At 35.4% G+C, this 21,817-nt stretch overlaps 1 protein-coding gene across 3 annotated transcripts in view; it reads left to right on the top strand.

Annotated features, from left to right (window-relative positions):
- Window positions 1–21,817, top strand: part of LOC138698725 (serine/threonine-protein phosphatase 6 regulatory ankyrin repeat subunit A-like) — a 193,841-nt gene that overhangs the window by 79,119 nt on the left and 92,905 nt on the right. For all 3 annotated transcript variants that reach the window (XM_069824948.1, XM_069824939.1, XM_069824957.1), the window contains exons 11-14: window positions 2,955–3,063; window positions 3,197–3,377; window positions 4,133–4,250; window positions 7,633–7,846. In XM_069824948.1, coding sequence (XP_069681049.1) covers window positions 2,955–3,063; window positions 3,197–3,377; window positions 4,133–4,250; window positions 7,633–7,846 — 622 coding nt within the window. The remainder of the gene's footprint in view (window positions 1–2,954; window positions 3,064–3,196; window positions 3,378–4,132; window positions 4,251–7,632; window positions 7,847–21,817) is intronic.

The raw sequence follows: 21,817 nt of genomic DNA, 5'->3' as shown, positions 1-21,817 counted from the left end.
AGATCTTGCAGAATAAAATATGACCGTCCGTTGAAAAAATATTTTCTCCATATTTTGAAACAAATGCCTTTAATTTAACACTAGCACTTTCCTTTACTTTAGGCATTTTGCTCTTGACCTGTTCACACAGACGACTAGAAACAACTGACCACCTCAATTAACAGCATAACAATGCCAGTTTACCTGGAGAAAGGAATCTCTGTGGGAGTGTGGGTAAATTCCTAGAAGTGGGCAAGTTCATTATGCCTTGAAAAATAGGGGTACAAGCTAGCATACACTCTAAGAATTTGAATAAAATTCCTAGAAGTGGGCAAGTTCATTATGCACATACCTTGAAAAATAGGGGTAGAAGCTAGCAAATATCTACTTAATTCCAAGAAATTGTATTGACAAGGAAAATACTGAATTATAATAAAAATCTCAAATCAAATACAAATAATGTCACAGCCTTCCTGAAAAGTGTAAAAAATGCTCAAAATGTCCTAAAAATTGCTAAAAAATGACATATCCGTTAAAAAGTTAAGAAAATGCAAAAAAATGCCCTAGCGAATTGCTTTTATTTAACCCGGTTTTTAATGTCATACATTTCCATATATGCTAGCAATATTTAAACCTTCATAAGAAAAAGATGCAAAATCATTAATTGCCTTGCCCTACTGATGAGTCTAACATAATACAAAGCTTAAAAGTATAATTAATCGAACAACTCCAGAAACTATTGCATGGTAGTAACAGTTACTGGTACATTTATAGTTCTAAATACAACTTTGAAAGTAATTCAGGAGCAAACGATTTATAATTGATAATAAATTAATTATTCACTAACAATAACAAAGCTGTATTTGGAAATATAACAGTTTTAAGTCAATGATATTCATTTATAGCAAGTGCAGTGAAGCGCACAGGTACGGCTAGTAATAATAATAATAATAATAATAATAATAATAATAATAATAATAACTGCATTTTAGCATTAAAATGACTATTGATGTATTACTAAAAACGTCATAAAACTTACAGGAAAACTGTACATAGTAAATAGATTTCTTTTTCACAAAAATCACAATTCACTTAAAACTTAAACATAATTTTAGAAACTTACATACAAATAGTGAATAATCTGTTATAATAGCAGCGTTAAGATAGACATTGTTTACACACACACACTAAGAAATGTAATATATTTTTTTTAAGTTCTTAACTAGGCCTCGCTTAAATTACAGTATCTGAATTTCACATGAACCACTGACAGAGACATCAGGGACATCCAAGACTATATGGAACTCTCGTGACCAGTGGAAGCTCTTACATAGATAACATTATGGACTTATAAAACTGCAATGACTGAAGATCTTCCCATGTTGGATCAAAGTCTTTCTCCAATAAATTTTTATGTCCTTAGTTTTATATACAGAAAGAGAAATTCCTTCACTCACTGTGGTAGGATTCATTTGAGCCACCAATTACCCTTTTATACAGACTTTGATACTTCCCAGTATTGTTGTGGTAGAATACCTCACAGTAAATGACATTCTGTTTGTTTTCTTAATAATTCCTTTTGCCTTGACTAAAAGAAAATGCCAATCACAAGGAGACTTTATGACATCAGCAGTCTCAGATTTCCAATCATAAAATTTACAAGCCACACTCAATGAAAAACAATTCCATGGCGAGATAACAGTATCATCAGGATTTCTAAGAATCTCATGCCTTTTAAGTCTTTTTCAATCCTCCTAAAAACGAATGACCTAAAATTGGGAAAATGATCTAAATTTTTTGTGACAGCATTAGATCTGCAAAGCACAGGTTTCATTTCAAGTTACAAAAATTTTGAAGACAAAAAAATCTAATAGTAATTATAATCTATAAAAACATAAGAGTGGCATAGCTAATCACTAAGCCTAGTCTATGAAGCACAGTTCCTTTGTAAATAATTATATGAAGAGCCTTCATTTGACTGTCAATCACTCAATTTGCGAACAACATGTGAATATAAGTTCACAAATTGAGTGATTAACAATAAAATGACAGTCAAATGAAGGCTCTTTGTATAATTATTATTTACTTGTTTATGTTGACTTGTTGGTTCAATATGTTCTATGAATTACAATTCCTTTGGTCACAGAGTTGAGTCACGCCTTTGTCGTCTGTAGATAGTGTTATCTACCACAGTCATTGGAACTCAAATCAACGATTGGAATGAGTTCCACCATTTTAGAATGCAAATTCGAGTCATGATTTTGCAATGTAATTGTTCTTATTGTGGCAAGATTTCGTGAGCCAAAATGTGAATTTGTTGGTGAACCTTGAAGGTAATAAAGCTTAGTTTGGTTATTGAAGACAATTAGATCTGTAGTTCACTTTTCCTACAAATATCTCAGGATTAATAATTACATCTTAGGAAAACCAGGGAGAGAAAGCAGGTAAAATGAGGCAAGACCGCACCAGTCGGTTAGTTTTGGTGATTCCAATGAAAGATCCTTCGCACATAATAAATCTCATCTCAAGATAATTAATGCAAAACTCCAGAAGTTGTTTTGTCGACAATGCAAAACTTCAAGATTTTTGTTGCCAATATCGCAGAAATGAAATGTAGGGGTTTCAAGAATATGCATATATGTTGTCTACTGATTTGGTAACATTGTTGTATAATCCAGCAATATAGGATTTAAAACAAAAACACCGCAGCAGGATGACACTAAGTTGCTCCTTGACTTGGCCGGTTTTCAATTCACTGGTTGAGTGACTTGGCCCATTTTGTTGCATGACCCTATTCAGTGCTCTATAATATGATGAGGTGGCCGAGTTTGTAACAAATTCTTGTTTCACCAGATAGAGATACACTACTACTTTCAGTTTCTAATTAAAACTCATTTTCTTAAATTTTGTGACTTGGCTGGTTTTGATACTAGACGCCTCATTTGATTTCTGTATCTGATTAATTGTTGTTTCAGGCCTATCATGGACATGGTGACATTCTAAGACTGCTTTTACCTCTGTTTTCAAATGCAAATATCAAAGATGACACTGGAAAAACACCTCTTGATCATGCCTCTTTCAAAGGTAAGCAGATGATTATTCCTGACACCAATTAGTCTGTGTAAAGGATTTTCTAGTGCTGTAAGTGAAATCCTCTGATGCATTTGTTTAATAGCAACTAAAATGCTATGAATTAATAGGGAGTTCTTTGTTCCAGGACACCGCCAATGTGTTCAGTTGCTACTGCGTTGTGGGGCATTAGTCAGTGTCCATGATGGAGTCACGCAGCGAACTCCAGTTCATGCAGCTGTAGCAAATGGCCATAAAGAATGTTTGCTACTGCTGCTAGAGAACACAGAAGAGAGCCAAGTTGTCAACAGCGTGGACTATAGGAAAAGGTTAATTTTCATTCTCTGCTGTCTTCACACATTGCCTATTATTTATCTGTAAAATGACTAGATTATGGACATTTTGCACCTTCACAATAAACACATTTCTAACGATTTTTTATAATATATGTTATGTTTTTTCACGCCATTTTTCTACGTTAGCCATGCTATTTTGCATATAAATTTGTGCCTCGAACGAAAACCTGAACTTCGAAACGTAACCCCACCCCTTCCACATCACGTATTTGAGGTGCTTTTTTGCTTCTACAACACTCATATGGCAATCCTGTGGAACTTTCAGCAACACCTACTTATCTGAGGGATGTTTCAGACTTTCTAGAGAAACTATTAATTGTTTGCCTTTGAAATATTCTCTGGATGGAAAACAAAAGTGACAACATGGTATGGTACCCAGGCAACATATCACGTATTTTCTCCATTCCACAAAGCAAATTGCTCTCACAGCTTCCTTGCATCGTAAAGGAATGTTACTTCGCAAAATTCTTTGAAACTGACTAAAAAAGTTACCAAATTCCAATTCTGCCAGACAATAATATGGGTGTTTACAGGGTTAAGAACAAAACTATTGTTGGGGTGACACTTGTTGCAAAGAGCAGTTTTTTGGGATGGAAGAAAATATTCTCACCATAAAATTTCTGGGAATAAGAAGATTAGGATAATGTTTGACTTAGTACGTAGTGTTCCTTTTTTTGTTTATTCTCACTTTTTATTAGCAACTTTTTTTCTTTCCTATTTTGTCATAGAACTCCCCTGATGCTTGGAGTGGCAGCAGGACACAGTGACTGTGTAGTCATATTGCTCAAATATGGGGCAGATACGAATCTTGTGGATGAAGACCAGCATCCTGCTCTTTTCAGAGCTGTAAGTATGAATTAGATTTCATCTGTCTTAATTTTACTTCATAGCTAAATATTAAATAGTTGAAGTAGTCATTCTGTTAAATTAACAAATATCGCAAAGAAGGTAACAAACATTACTCAATTGAAAACCTAAATATAAAAAAACCTTGAAGTAAAGTGGTTACACATGTATAGAAATGGATCGACATGTTTTAGGATAATACTTACTTACAGCTTTTAAGGAACTCAAAGGTTCATTGCTGCCCTCGCATAAGCCAACCATCAGTCCCTATCCTGAGCAAGATTAATCTAATACTCTACCATCATATCCCACCTCCCTCAAATCCATTTTAATATTACCTTTTCACCTATGTCTCCAAAGGTCTTTTTCCCTCTGGCCTCCCAGCTAACACACTATATGCGTTTCTGGATTTACCTGTGTTTTAGGATAATAATACAATAAAACTTGTCTTAAATGGACCCTTCATTAAATGGAAATTTGTCTTAAATTGAAATACTTTCTGGCTCTGTGGGGCAGATACGAATCTGATCTGTAAGTATGATTTAGATTTCACCTCTCTTAATTTTCCTTTATAACATCTATATTAATCAGTCAGTACATCTCACTTGACGATGTGTGTCAGAGGAAGAACAATTTTTGTATATATCTGAAGTCTGATTATGAAATATGTTACTTGTCAGCGATGTATGCAATGGAGGGGAAAAAGAATTGGCCTTCCTACCCCCACTGTCTCCTGTCTTAGTTGCATCATGAGTGATCCCTTATCAGTGTCACTTATGAAATTCAAACCTGTCTTCGGACAGTTTACTAAACAACTAAATATTCAATAGCTCAAGTAGTGTATTCTGTGAAATTAACCAGTATCACAAAATAAGTAGCAGACATTACTCAATTGAAACCCTAAATATCAAAATATCTTGAAATAAAGTTGTTACACTTGTATAGAGTTGGGTCGAGATTTATTAGGATAATAATACAGTAAAACAGATGGAACGAAAATTTGTCTTAAACTGAAATACTTTCCATTCCCGTGATTTTAGGACTAGAAAACATTTTAAATTCCCTGGATTAAATGGAACTGTCTAACACAGAGACGAAATCAAAATAATTCGTTATACAGAAAATTTCCAATATTAGATAAATTTTAGGCTCCATATATACATTCTACAGAATTTTAGTTTCAACTTATACAGTATTTGAATGAATAATTTCCGTATTAGTGAATCTGTGATCATTATTTGTTTTTCATTGTTGGATATCCCTTGCTATCACAAATCATTGTGCTCAAGCATAGTTCCTCTCACTTAGATCATTTTACAGTCAACTACTACCTACAAGTTCAAGCAGATAGCTATTGTTGTAACTATTTTGTTATTCTAAGAGGAGTTGAAATGTGAAGCCAGATACATTTCCTTTCTTCTTCATAGTTTTTTTGTTGCTTCTTGCCTTAGAATTTTGTAACTGATTGCTAATGTGTATAGCTACAGTACATCGTCTATCCTTCTGCTGATTGTATTATTATTATTATTAGAAAAGGGTATTTTGAGAAGTTGATTCCAGCATCCTCCCCAAGCATGATTTTAGGGCCATATCTACAGCAGCAGGCAAAATTAACTATCTTACAGTTCTATGAGGCTTCTTCAAACGATTCGGTAGACCACTTCGTAAAAAGCCAGAAGAGCCTTATTGTTAATTGTATCCTTAGAAAAGTTAAAATTTCGTTGATTAGCTTCCATTAATTTTCTTGCAAAAATAGTTTCTTGATTTTCCAACTACATTTGGATGAGTTAATGTGCTATTTAAGTTTGCTAGGTAGCATAGATTCCATGGATAACACTTTTAAGAAATTACACATGGAGGATGTTCCTCATTATTAATTTTAACACAAAGCCAAGTTCTAAATACTCATCTTATTTTCTATATATAGGCTTATGTCTCAAGAAACTAGTTTGATTAATTAAAATATGTCTCAGTGAAACGTACAGCAGAGTCCATATAGGCCAGTTTCTATCTGATGCATTTCCAACTCACTGTGGGCTAAAGCAAGGAGATGCACTATCACTTTTACTTTTTAACTTCACTCTAGAATATGCCATTAGGAAAGTTCAGGATAACAGACAGGGTTTGGAATTGAACGGGTTACATCAGCTTCTTGTCTATGCAGAAGTAAAGCGATAGGTTTGGAAGTAAATCCCTAAAAGACAAAGTATATGATTATGTCTCATGACCAGAATATTGTACGAAATGGAAATATAAAAATTGGAGATTTATCCTTCGAAGAGGTGGAAAAATTCAGATATCTTGGAGCAACAGTAACAAATATAAATGACACTTGGGAGGAAATTAAACACAGAATAAATATGGGAAATGCGTGTTATTATTCAGTTGAGAAGCTTTTGTCATCTAGCCTACTGTCAAAAAATCTGAACGTTAGAATTTATAAAACAGTTATATTACCAGTTATTCTGTATAGTTGTGAAACCTGGACTCTCACTTTGAGAGAGGAACAGAGATTAAGGGTGTTTGAGAATAAGGTTCTTAGGAAGATATTTGGGGCTAAAAGGGATGAAGTTACAGAAGAATGGAGAAAGTTACACAATGCAGAACTGCACGCATTGTATTCATCACCTGACATAATTAGGAACATAAAATCCAGACGTTTGAGATGGGCAGGGCATGTAGCACGTATGGGCAAATCCAGAAATGCATAGAGAGTGTTAGTTGGGAGACCGAAGGGGAAAAGACCTTTGGGGAGGCTGAGGCGTAGATGGGAGGGTAATATTAAAATGGATTTGAGGGAAGTGGGATATGATGATAGAGACTGGATTAATCTTGCACAGGATAAGGACGGATGGCGGGCTAATGTGAGGGCGGCAATGAACCTGCGAGTTCCTTAAAAGCCATTTGTAAGTAAGTTGTAAGTAATGCTTATGTATCCCCATTGCAGCTTCTTTCTTCTGAGAAGAACCTGGTGCATCGTTTTCTTTTGCAGTTGAAGTTGATGTTAAAAATCTCTTCATTATGCCAATACTAATTGTCCGAGATAGTCACAAAGGAAAAAAAAATATCACTAACACATGACATAAATTAAGCAAGCATTGTTTGACTGTAGTGATGAAACGAACTGAATCTTAAGTAACATGCCACAAATATAAACTGGGATAGAATGTACACGAAAAATTTCTGAATTTTTCAAATAAATCATGACATTGGTTGTGTGCGTAGAATGTGGGTGGAGAGCTCCTCGAAACAGAAAATAGTTACTACCTAAATGTTTCACTAAATTCAAGGATGTTGAATAGTAATACCATTCTGCACTAATGATAAATTTACAACAACAACAATAATAATAATAATAATAATGATTGCGGATTTTGTGCAGGTTGTGCATGGCCATCAGGAGAGTGTGGAGCTGTTGGTAAGCAGAGGTGCAAGCCCTACATTCCAGGACCAAAATGGGAAATCAGCCCTGCACCTAGCAGCTGCATGTGGACATCTGTCCTGTCTCGTGACACTTCTGGGAAACACAAGTGAAGATGTGAGCCAGCTACAGGACAGTCAGGGTTGCACAGTGCTGCACTGGGCATGTTACAATGGTAAATAATTGCATTTGTTCTAAAATATTTAAATGTAATATTAACCATTAAGTGATCATAGGGATGTCTACACTAACATCAACACATCTCCATTCAGAATAATGATATAGCAACTAAAGACCAACTCAGTCTCAGTTAATATTTTGATTGTGCTGATGGCAGTGGTAGCAGTGACAGTGGCAGTGGCAATGATGGAGCTGTGCACCCTATGAAACAAACACAAATTACAAAAATAAAACTTTCAACAAATGTATTCATGACAGATTAAAAACAATTAAACAAAAATACAGTTCAGTTAACAATAAATTTGTCCTGGAACAGGATGCATTTCAAATCCATCCTGTGCACATGCACGGCATGTATGTCAATTGTCTTGCTTAATCAGCCATTTATGCTATATCTTGCAACGTTAATAGTATATGTCAGTAAATTAAGTACCTTTATTTTGTATGATACTACATGATTTCCATTGTTGCTTAAGAATAGTTCTTCCTTTTTTCTACAGTCTCTGATGAAACTTTCACTTATATCAAATTTACGATTTGTAGCACCATTACCATGTTCTTCCGTGTCTTTGATAATTTGAAGTTTTTCACTGCAAGTAAAGGATTGCAATCTCATATTTTCAGTGGTACTCATTTTCAGAATAGAAAATATAAGATACATAAATTATACACTCATCATATCCGAACTTGATTCTGACACATGTATTGCTAATACAAATGCCATTTAACAATGTTAACAATTGAAATACCTACACGGGAAGATAATGGCGTGCGCTACCACCTTAGGAGTGTGCAGGAGGAAAATTGGGCAATGTTGCCAACTTCATTTCGAGTAAGTCGAGTACCTGTATTTTTTATTTGTCCTCGTCTTCTTCTTCTTCTTCTTCTTCTTCTTCTTCATTTCCGGTTTAGACACTTTTGTCTGTTTCCGCTCACTGTTGTAACAATCTTGTTTGTGTTTTACTTGTAGGCCTATATTACAGAAAAAATATGGTATATATTGGCATTTAAAAATTTGCTAGTATGGAGAATTAGAAAACTAAAAGCATTATTATTTTTTAAATATAGTCCAAACGTACTGTATAATCACCAGCTCTATGTCCCTAGCTGGAATGCGGCGACTAGTGAGATAAAGAACAGAGTTATGTTGTGGTGAAACATGCATGTTAGCACCTAAATAGAAAATGTTACTCACTTATTGCTCGTGAAAATGTTGTTGCCAGGTCCGAAGAGATACAGTCTGATTGACACAACATTATCCTCACTGTCACTATCAGTACTGAAACCATCTCCAAGAATGATAATACTGTGGATAACATAAGGCAGTCTTCCATCTGTTTCTCAGTATGAATCATCCAGATCTTTCTCGTAGTCACAGCAACATTCTCAGTCAACTTTAATTATGGATGATATTGCATATTTTGTAATATTGCTCAGTATCTGCAGTGACAGGTTGCCTGTAACATTATTTTCTCGCTCTGCTTACTTCACTTGAGCCCAAATAAATTCGGTTGCAAGTTCACTCATGTAAGGAGGTAAACACAATACAATGTGTCCGTGGTTTCTGTTTTATAAAACTTCTGCACTGGTTTATTTGTGAAGATCTTCCTTACACATGGATAAGTAGCATTGTACTTTTTTTTTTCTGCAGCCATGCTATGATGTCCTGATTCACGCACATCGGGAAGAAACCTTGTCAATTTGCATATTGTGATTTGTGGAAGGGAGATTTGGTCTTAGTTTTTCCTTAACCCATTCTCGAACTTGACATGGTTCATTTGAACATGATAGTCACCAGTAGATGTATCTGCTTTATAAATCAAGTCGACTTTTTTTTATTTGGTTTTCTACTATTTAATATCTAGAAGAATTGTTAATCACTCCCTTATCATTAAACTTAGAAATTAAAAAAAAAAAAAACCACAGCCATTGTATTTTCATTTTTTGTCTTGTTTTTATCGCCAGTACGTACATAGTTTATAACAAATACATAAGCAATGAATGTTTGCTATGACCATAGACACACATTTATATTATAAAATTCATTTACTTTGAAAATCGACATTAATACAAACACATACTTTTGTATTGTAGGTCTCTGTTTGACAGTTCTTTACATGTCGACCCAATGCTTCAGCTTCTATGTAGGTAACTCTGACAATGGGCAACAGTTTCAGTATGGTTGGCACCTTCTTCTCTTGTAAATAGATGTTGTGGCTAGTCCTGCAAATGACGTATTGATCAAATTCATTGGATTGTCATATGAGGTGGTCTAGTTTTGTGTTTCTTTCCAGGAACCGACAGAGAATCGTTGGGAGAATTTACTTTCGTAATTTATTCTCTTGCATATATATTTTATTATAGATTCAATATAATGCTGCCCGTCTTGTTGCCTGATTTATCGGAAATGAATATTATTATTTGTAGCTTCATCACATTTCTTATTACGGAATTGATAATTTCGTGGTTTTATTCTTTTTTTAGCAGCATTTTAACATATCACTGTTTCAATACAACATACTATTTCCATAATCAGTCACAATCACAAACACAAGAAAAGAAAAGAGAAAAATGAAAATATATATACTGAACACAACACCTTGTAGCATACTGGTCTACTTGTTATGGCAAGTGTTTTTGCACGAATTATTCAGAATCTTCCTCTCCCTTCCCCAGCTCTCAGAATTATAGAGCTCCTAGCTGGACAGTACTTACATTGTTGGTGCTATATTCATTTGTGTTGTAATTACTGAAGTTCAACTATTGCAATTTTTAAAACAGAGAAATGCTTTGCCAGTCTAGTGCCAACATTATGCTATTGAATTCTGTGCTTTTCTTGAGAAAAGTACTTCAAAACTCATCAAATTAATCTTGTCTATAATGAAAATTCATTTAAAAGTTCTGCATTTTGCAGATGGTGGAAACGTAATAGAATGATAGCAAAATGAATTTGAAATTGGAATTCTATACCAGTAGGCTCAGTTCAGCAGTTTCAAATGAAAATGTGGAGAGATTGTAAGAATTATCTATTAAAGAAGAAGATTGTTGCTGTGGCAGTTGTGTATGATCTTGGAGTATTCTCCTCCATACTAAAAGATTGGTATTAGTTCCTTTGAAATCATGCTGATTTCCTTTCTTGATGTCAGAGAGATTCTATTGCTCTTGGTGCCCCAAGAATAAAATGTGAATGGTAAATACAGGGTTGTTTCCGATCTCTAATAACAAATTTGAATGACATAATGTGTGTCAGGAGTCACACGGCAGCTGAACTGTGGTGCAAGGTGACAGACCAGTAGTGAGTGATCTCATAGTCAGAGTGCACAGTGACTCACAGCAGAAACTCCCAAGAAAATTGAGCCTTTTTGGAAGGAGTACATTACGACCCTTTCCAATGCCAGGCACAGTTAAGTGAAAATAAAAGAAGCTTGCAATAAACGTGGTTTCGTTATTTCCAAGAAAGGCATCTTCTGTGTACTTAATAAGATTGGTAAAGCTCGAATGGAATTAATTTGTATCATCTCGTGGAGTGTGGCAACTTGTGACAGGGGGGGAGGTGGATTTGCTTGCATTTTCCACTTTGGAATTAATCCCATCCGAGCTTTGCCAGTCTTATTAGGTACATACAAGATGTCTTTCTTGGAAATAACGAAACCACGTGTTTTTGCAGGCTCCTATGATTTTCACGTAACTGTACTTGGCATCGGAAAGGGTTATTATGTACCACTCATGCCCTCATACTGAAACTTCAGAACAGGTTGTACATGATGCAGCACCTGATTGCCTGCATATAGACTGAATGACAGGCATTGCTTGGGGGAGGGCATGTCGCAGCAAAACTGTGTGTGCACATAACTCGTTTCCAGTCAGAGTGCAACGAAACTGCAACCATGTGCGAAGCCTGATCATCATCATCATCATCATCATCATGCAATGCTACCGGTAATGCATATCATTCCTAGATGGGGATCTTGGTTGAATGACTTGAAGTTAATTATTTATATATATATATGACTGTGCAAAAGTTCGTAGCGGGTGTTTTTTTGCTGTGATAAAAGCTTTTATTTTACAGTAGACCCATTCTTATTTCTGGTAGTGAATCACACAATAGCTTCTGGTCAGCTGACTTGCTGCTTCATTGGCACTGGTTATTGTCAAGATTATACAGAGACTTGTCAAGTCACATAATTAGTAATACATATAATACATATGTAATATTATATATTATTTCTATTGCTGATTGTGATTTAGAGTTTAAATCCTAGCATCCCAAGACACAATACTTACCATGCTACGCTATACTTGGCTTTTTCGAAACAGAGATAGCAAATGCATATATGTATAACTTAGTTAACAGATTAACTCTATTAACAGTTCTAGGGTTCGCAGATGACACTGTTATAATCGGGAAAGATCGAGATTCGCCTATCGAATTGGCAAAAATGGCTCTTCAAAGATTTGAAGAAATCGGATTGGATATTAACTTAGGGAAATCCGTAGCCATCACTATTGAACATGGTAAATTGTTGGGATTTAATCTCGAAATTCTAAAAGACCTCCAAATTATATACATTTCAGAACAAGAATGTATCAAGTACTTGGGTCTCAACTTTGACTCTCGAAAAATGATTTCAAAATTAAAAAATAAATTGGATCTACTTTCTTCTTCACCTTGGTTACATCCAGCTTAGAAATTTAAAATCCTCAACTCTTCAGTCTGTCCAATATTAATGTACCGCTTTTTCTCAATTCCTCTCGAAAAAATTCAAATTGGTTTCCTACAAGACGCAGATAAAATGATTAGAACAACACTGAAAGAAATACTATGTTTACCTACAGATACTCCAGATTCAGTGATTTACTCTGACAGATATAAAGGCCTTGGTCTATTTCGAACTACATGGGAGGCAGTACTGCAACAAATTAACAGTTGTCAAGTTTTGATGAGATCAGATAATCAGTATATTGGCGACACAAGAGATTTAGAGAATGAACTGAAAACTAACCTCAGAAAGTTACCTCTGGATAACAATTTTATCTCCCCAGACACCACTGAGAACAAAAGAGGTCTAATTGACTCAAGAAAACTCAGGAAAATTTTGTGCTTTGAAGAATTTAATAAATGGTGTCAACTGCCACAGAAAGGTAAAGGGGTCAGCTTATATCAAGACTTCACTCCCGCAAACAGCTGGGTCAGATGTCATACAGGCCTTTCTAGCTCCGAGTGGAGAGATGCGCTAAAGATGACCGGTAATGTTGCTCCTGTACACGCTGTTCCAGGCAGAACTCAAGACAATAATCACTGTAGGCTGTGAAGTGAGGTTGAAACTTTGGTTCATATCTTGGGTTCATGCCCATTTAGTGAAACTCTTCGTAACAGCAAACATCACAAGACCAGGTCTGTAATCACAACATGCCTTAAGTCCAATGGCTACACTACCTATAAAGAAGTCCATGGAATAGCGTATAACAGAAGTCATCAGCGTATTGATATTATAACATTTAAACCTGGAGAGACAAAAGGTTATATTCTGGATCCGACCATCAGATTCGAGATGCATCAGAATCAACCCGAGGAGTTTAATCTAGAGAAAAGGACAATTTATGAACCAACTATCCCTTATTACAAAACATCATATAAACTCAGGGATATAGAAGTCATTGGATTAATGGTGGGCGCTAGAGGGACCATAACAAAACAATTCATGTCATTCTGTCATAAATTTGGAGTCCCAATAACAACAATTAAGGAAATTTCTGTGATAGCTTTGAAGGGTTCTCTGCAGATTTTATGGCGACACTTGTATTTCAATTCAAATTACAGTTTAATTCTCTCATTCTCAGTGGCGAAGCTACATGGAGGCAATTGAGGCAATGCCTACCCAAAAAAAAAATCTCAAGATTAAGAACTATAAATAGGCCTACTAAAATAAATTTCATGACCGTAATAATTGTTGTGATTGAGAAAATCAGAAGTTCATACAGGATTCTTCGCTCATCGGCTGCTAGATAGTGGCACATGTCAACGACAGAATCTGTCTGTTGTGCTCGGCCAGGGTGATGGGCATCTGTGGGTGAGACAATTTCTCACTTGCCTCTTCTGCCACTTCAACAGGCTTTGGCTTTACGACAGGAATTGGAGGGGACGTAAAATAGCGTGAGTTGTTTGAATTTCTAGCAACCCCCTCCATGTCGCAAGGAGGCATGTCTCATGACCAACCACAGTGACCAACAAAGAATATTCAAACTTTCTCTCACTTGCAGTTAGTGTTGCCAGTTTATAGTAGCTAGATCTAACTATGTTTAACAAATTTTCAGCGGCAACATTGATGAAAGTTTTGTATTGTATTTTTTTTTTTTTTTTGTTAATTTAGCGAGTTTTTAAAGCCCTCTTAGTGACAGGAATAAAAATTTTCTCCATTGATAACATATTTATAGTGAATTATTACTGCTATTTAAGGACTTTGTCACAAATATGGTTGGCAATGCTGCTTTAGTGGGAAATGGTCCTTTTGATTTAGTCAGCGGGAAAGTTACTCAAGACCATTTTTGTTGTAAGAATTAAGTGTGAGTTAATAGTTTACTAGATTGTGCCCGAAATAATGAGTGAGTGAAGGCCACTTTTGTATTATTTGTGAGAATTAGGTGTATTTGTCAGACTGAGCCTGAAATAATGAGTGGACCAGTAATTTGTAATTTGTAGTAATTTGTCGATTGTTCTGAACTTACTGAAAAGTAAGCCACTTTCTTCTTGGACATACGAACAAAAATGTAATGCTAAAAGCAGAAGATATACCCGAAATTTAGATTTTAAATATTATGACGGCAAAGTATCTAGAAAATTTGTGTTCTCTTGGTATACGCGATTTTTGTGGTTGGCTGGCTGTTCGGATACCAACAAACTTTTTTGTTATACGTGTGTTTTATTTGGTGGTGAAAAAGAATGGGCTTTGCATGGGGTAACTGTTTCAAAAAACTTCCTTAGGAAAGTGGAGAAACATCAGAATTCAAATAAACATATTCAGAATGAAGAGGGATTCCATTTACTAGGACGTGGGAGAATAGAACATGCTCTATCTGAAGGGGCAAGAATTCAGGCTCTTAAACATAATGAAGCCATGAAACAAAATAGGCTCGTTGTTGAGAGACCAGTTGGCATTGTATGTTTTCTTGGGAAACAGGAACTTGCATTTAGAGGTCATTTTGAAGGGGAAGACTCAGTCAACAGGGGCAATTATCTAGAATTGTTAGATCTGCTTTCTAAGCAGGAACAGTACATTCGACATCATCTCCAGTCCACGTCAGGCTTTAAAGGTACTTCAAGTGACATACAGAAAGAGTTAGTTGAATCTGTAACTGATATAATTCAAGAGAATATTATCGAAGAGTTAAATTCTTCTGAATTCATTGGCATTCAGGCAGATGAAACTTTAGATGGTCAAATAAATCCCAAATCAGCATAATTTTCAGATTCTGCTCAAAAAAAGGTCCAGTAGAGAGATTTATGGGATTCTATGATATTTCAATAGACAAGACTGCATCAGGCTTATCAGAATTAATTGTTAATGTTTTGCGAAAGTGGGGAGTAGTTGACAAGATAGTCTGTCAAACATATGATGGGGCCTGAGTAATGGCTGGAAAGCATGGAGGTGTTCAGCACTATGTTAAACAAACCTGTCCACGAGCATTATTTCTACACTGCTATGCTCACAAGTTAAACCTCGTTCTTCTTCATTGCTCCAAAACAATAAAATCAGTTAGGCTCTTCATCCATAATCTGACAGCATTTCATACATTTTTAGCAGATCTTCAAAGAGAACTCAGCTTCTGGAATCTAAAGGATTCAGACTTCCTCAAGCATGTACTACCTGTTGCAACTTCCATTCCAGAGCAGTCCATACAATCTTTTCCCACTATGATGATCTAAGACAAGTTTTTCAGGACATTTCAGAGAATGATGAAGGCTGGGATAGTGAGTCATACAACTCTGCTGTTGGGTTGCTTGGTATACTCAAAAAAATCCATTTCATTTACTTGGTTTGTCTCTATAAACAAATATTCATTTACACTGATCATCTCTTTGCACTCTTGCAACATAAAACTGCCTCTGATGTAGTTCTGTGCAACACTGAAATAAATAAAACTGCTGCTGTCCTTAAAGACATGAGATCAGAAAACACTATGTCTTCGTGCATTGAAAAATGTCACCAAATAAATATTGAGGTAAATGTTGATGACAGGACATTCCAAATGCTGAAAACGTTAACCTACGAAATTCTTGACACTTTTATTATGCAGATGGAAGTGCGTTTTGGTAATTTCGAAAGTATTCAATTTGTTGAACTTTTGGATCCAAACCACTTCATTGTGTACAAACAAAATTTCCCTTCTACAAAGTTGAATAGTCTTCTGAAAAAATACCCCTTCTTTAATGGAGAGAGATTGGAAAATGAATTGATTAACATTTACTCTGACATAGGAAAACATATGTCCCCTCAAAGACTTTTAGATTATATTGTCCTAAATGACCTGGAAAGTGTGTATGTGGAAGTGTTCAAATTAGTTCGTTTGTTTTTAACGTTTGCTGTGACCACAATTTCTTCTGAAAGGAGTATGAGTACTTTGAAAAGAATAAAAACATACTTGCCTAATACTATGACCAATGAAAGACTCAGCTGTCTTAGTACCATTGCCATTGAGAAGAAGCTAGTGAAAGAACTGATGAGTGACCAGATGTTCAAGGATCGTTCATTGACAATTTTGCCACCAAGAAAACTCGCCGTCTGGAACTACTGTACAAAAAAATTTAACGTAAGACTTTCTGCCTACCCACTCTTTAAATACTGGCTTCGCCACTGCTCATTCTATTTTTTATCTGTATTTTTTATTTTTATTTTACTGCAAATTTTCATTATATGAAATATTATCTACTGTAAATTTTAATTTATTGTAAACAAATTTCTTGTAAGACATTTTTAATGTCATCTTAAATATTATTGTTTAATATTTTTTGTCTTTGGCAACCTCACCAAGTTGAGGAAGATTAAATGTTATTGTTAATAGCGTAAAAAATACTAAAAGTTTTCGTAACCTTATGACAATTTTAAATGGCAGTCATGTAAGTCATGTGATGTCCTCAGCAGTGTAGCCAATGTCGAACTATGAAGGTGATGAAGTAGCACTCAATGATTTGAGCTTAAGAATATTTTGCTTGCGTTTTGCGGAATCCATTGTGCAACAGCAGTGCTTAGCGGCAATAGCCATGATACTATCTATCACTCGAATGAAATTTTTGCGCACTGTAGGAACAGAGAATTTCACACTTTCCTATTTAGACTCATCCAACACCTCTTTGAAACGGGCGAGTTCAAGTGATAAATTTAAAGATATCGTCTCTGTACATTGTTTGCAAGGTGAAAGTGACAGCTTACCAATGCTACCCATTATACTCCAGGGACATAATGGTTTTTTTTGTCTCTTTTTTTCACGTGTGAACAATGTAAAGAGTAAACACAATATGCAGCATGTGCAATCCACGAAAACCACTCACATCTTTGCCCAACTCTTCCCTTTCACATGAGTGACTATATTTTTTTGCCTAGGCAAAAGTGTCGTTGTTTTGGTATTGCCGGTTATTTGGGTGCCGGATACGAGGGATTTTACTGTATCACGTAACAAAGGTCACTAATAATTGAGGGGCTTAGGACAATAACAAGACAAGTCACACTTTTTCTTAAATTGAGGTATTTGTATTAAAATGTGGAGGAAAATTTCCCATATAATCTGTGAAAACAGTATCATGATTCCTCAACAGATGGCACCACCAGTCGATAAGTTTTTCTATTGCCCAATAGATTATATTTGTCAGTTTCTGTGAAAGAACATAACAAGCCACAACAAGATAGTGGAACCCAATAGACAAAGACTGCTATTTAGAAGGAAACTTTTTGATAATAATGCTGATCTTAATAGTGAAAGTGAAAATGGAAATGGAAGTTCACAATTTGATGACCATTATATGGACAAAGATTTTATTCCATCAGAACCAGAATCATCATCATCATGTAATGAGGTAAGTTTACTATTAATATTAATTTGTGGCTTGTCACATTCTTGTACAAAAAATTTTCAATTCCTATAAGAAGGAAAATAAACTGTGAAAAATGAATGTAAAAATCCATAGCACTACAGTCCTGAAAGGCCAAGACCGACCAGCCGGCTGCTGGCCTCACGTCCACTTGCCGAAGCAGAGGTGGACGATCATCCAATCAGTGTGGAGGTATCGTGTGGTTAGCATGATGATCCCTCCCCAGCCATTATAGCTGGTTTGTGAAACCAGATTTTCGCTACCTATTGTAGCTCCCCAAGTGCATCACGGTGCTGTGTGGGCACTGATCCCATACACTGGCCGAAATTTCATGAGAAAATTTCTTCCCCCATGGGAACTCGAACTAGTGTGCATTCCGTAACGTGAGTCCTAGGCAGGATGCCTTAGACCACGATGCCATGGCGTGGGACGAAAAATTAATATAATTAAATGAAAATAATGTAATTTATGTAGGCTAATATAATTTTTTTTTACATTTTTTCAGTCTTAATTTCTCAGTTTCTAAACAAAACCTGAAGGAGAAGAGCTCACAGTGTTCATGGATAATTGTGGACAAAATAAAAACTGGACAATTTTTGCCCATGGACATCAGTTAATAAAAGAAAAGCGGCTAAAGAGCATTGAGCATTTTTTCCTCATATCTGGACATACCCCTCTGCCTTCAGATAGAGACTTTGGATTTATTGAAAAATATAAAAAGAAATTTTAAGACATTATAAGAAAGGCACATAAGAAAAATCCGTTTCATTTTACTTATATGGAAAGGGAACATTTTCTTAATGTTGGTAACTTGTTACATAATATAACAAAAGCCAAAGTAACAAACTGTGGTGCACCGGTTGCTTTTTTCTACAGCTGTAGCCTTCAAATTTACCTGTGAAAATCTTACTAGTTTTTTCATTAAACATGTCCTGAATGGTGACTACAAAGAAATGCACTTAATCAAGCAAAACCAAGCACTATGTACCAAAGCCAAAGATAAAAAAAATGGAGCATTTTAATTAAAAAACCAGAAATTATTCCAGAAATCCCACGTAAATCTGCAGTAGCAAAATTCAGACTGTTTACAGAACACGATTATTTGGCCAAATACTTGAATAAAATAGGAATTTACACAAATCCAAATTGCCCTCCATGCAACAAAGAAGAAGAAATGACTGAAGATCATCTCATAACTGTGAAGTTCTACCTGATGGATCCACCACAGAGAAATATTGGAGAGCAAGAACGCTAATGGCTTCGTTGCCAAAGCCCAGCATTAGATAACAACAACAACAACAACAGAAGTGCACTTGAGCAGAGTTGGCAGACCATCACGGATAATGTTGAAAAGTGTTCAGCAGAAGTACCCAGAACCACTCAAGAATAAGCACAAGAAGTTAAGCGATGTTAAGCAACTTCTTCCAATTTTTCATGATTATTACACTGGATTAGTTCCTGACAACTTAGTGGAAGATGATGTCGAACTGGAACTTATACAATGAAGGTTGTATTGCATGTGGTTATTTTTCTGTGAATGACATATGGGTACAATCTCTCATTTTTCCTTCTTTATATTAGTAAGTTTTTTTTTTTTTTTCGTCAAAATTAAAATAACTAATGTGAGAAGTTTTCATACTTCTTGCACCCACACTCTATATAAGAACGATTATTGTTTTTTTCTATACTAAATATCTTGTCCAATGCAGTATTTATGATATAAAACATAATTAAATACAGTTTTGTTCAGAATTATATTGCAGTTTGTCCTACTTACTCCTTTTCCAACCTAAAATTTATTGCAAAATAAAAAGAGGCAATAATATGACAAGCCACAAAATAATTGTCACTTATCTATAAAAATATCCATCAATAATCATGAAATATGCAATTTAATTTCAACTGAAGCAAGGTACATGAAATAATTGATAAAATAATGTGTTTTACAGCAACTCTAAAGTAAAATTGATAATTACAGAATTTTCCAAAACATAAAAATGGTTATATCTCAAAACATGCACTATATGGCTTGTCTTGTTATTGCCCCAAGCCCTTCAGTTATGTATAATACACTAGGATTACGTCATAGTTCATAGGTACAAACACTTTTACACATGAGTAATGTTCAGCAATTTTTTAATATCTGAATTAGAGTACACCTTTGCTGATATAATTTCATTTGAGACCAGTAAGAATGCATGGTACAATTGTGTGCCTGGTATGGTTTTTGCACTATACATTTTTAAAAATCGTACGCAACAAGAATCACATATTTTCAGATGTGGGGTAAGTTGATAGTCGTATTTGGTCAGTTCAACTTTTCAATCATATTGGGAAGCACTTGTCTTAAATTTTTCGCATGTTTCTCTCCATGCTTTTGTAAATTCACGGAGCTAATACAAACATCGAACCAAGACTGCTTGACACTCATTGTTCAGTTTTAAAGTTAGAACCAAACTGGGACTGCTTAACACTCATTGTTCAATTTTAAAGTTAGAACAGAATGATCTTATACAAACTAGCTCTTTTCACGCACAAATCTCGCATTAAACTCCAAAATAACAGCCCTTCACTAACAAGTGTGTAAGGTTAACTGTTCTTCATTTCACTCCACATGTAAACAAATATGCACGTGTATAAGTCCCATCCCATTGGCTGCAAAACAGAAACTTCTACAACCTGTTACACATTTTCGAAGACAATAGAAAATGTGCTGTTTTCTTAAACACAGAAAGGAATACGATATATGAAAGAAGTGAAAAAGTAATTACTAAGTCTATGAAGAAAGAAAGAAAGAAAGAATGTAATTTGTAGGTGGGGCGAGGACAGACTTGTTAGATATGAAGCGTGATAAGATGACATGCAGCTGCGTCACCACTCACAAATAATAATCAGTGCTCGAAATTGACCAGAACAGCGTTCCAGTTCGTGAATTTCAGGACCCTTCCCGTTCTGTCCACAATATAGTACTGTGTTCCATCTCTTAAGAAATGGCTATATGTCTGTTTTGGATCGTTTTAATTTCGTATTAATTATGATATTTCGATACATTTTCCAATGAAGTGTGAATTAAATTGTTAAAAATACTGACAGTGACACTGCAGGCATTGCTTTTTTGTACTATAACATTTGAATAAGCTAATTTATAACACTCTTGCTGTGCCGCCACATTGCTCTAGTGGCCACAGCGCTGGACTTATAATCCTGTGGACCCGGGTTCATTCTTGGCATATCGCAGATAATACAGGGGTTTTCTCTGGGAGCTCTGGCTCCCTGTCACATCCCAAGGCCCTGCTAGGCAGGGTATAATTTCTTATTGTTTAAATTGCGACCTGAGTATCCATTTCAAAGACTTGACGAAACAAAGTTTCCAGTCATAAATCATTTTCTTTCGCCAGAAATAATATATGCGTCAAAGTAAATAATTATTAAACACATGTGCATTTCAATCGATTTTTTTTTTCTGGCTGAATGAAGTGACTACCATTCGTGGTTTCCATCTGGATAAAAGGATGAACATTCCGAAGACATTTATCAGAAATTTATGTATGCATAAGCTATATTTCATGGTAATACTCGACATCATTAATTCTGTCGTCATCAACAGCATAATGAAAATAACAAAGCATTTCAGTTCGTGAAAATGTCCATTTCGAACCCTGAACATAACCCAACACCGAGATGGGAACATACAAACCAATAAATGGTTGAGCCATGGAAGGATTTTGTGTTATTTTTTATATGTGGAATCATCTTGTATGGAATGAAGCAGTGGCTTATGACGACGTCACATTTAAGTAAGGTGCCTCCTGTATCCATGCAACATCTTGACAGTATTCCTACTCTTACTGCCTACATATAGGCAGTTGCTTACCCAAAAGT

This window comes from Periplaneta americana, chromosome 1, assembly GCF_040183065.1.
Source record: "Periplaneta americana isolate PAMFEO1 chromosome 1, P.americana_PAMFEO1_priV1, whole genome shotgun sequence".
In the NCBI taxonomy this organism is placed as follows: Eukaryota; Metazoa; Arthropoda; class Insecta; order Blattodea; family Blattidae; genus Periplaneta; species Periplaneta americana.
The sequence above is the reverse complement of the archived record's forward strand: the minus strand, read 5'-3'. Positions and strand labels throughout refer to the sequence as shown.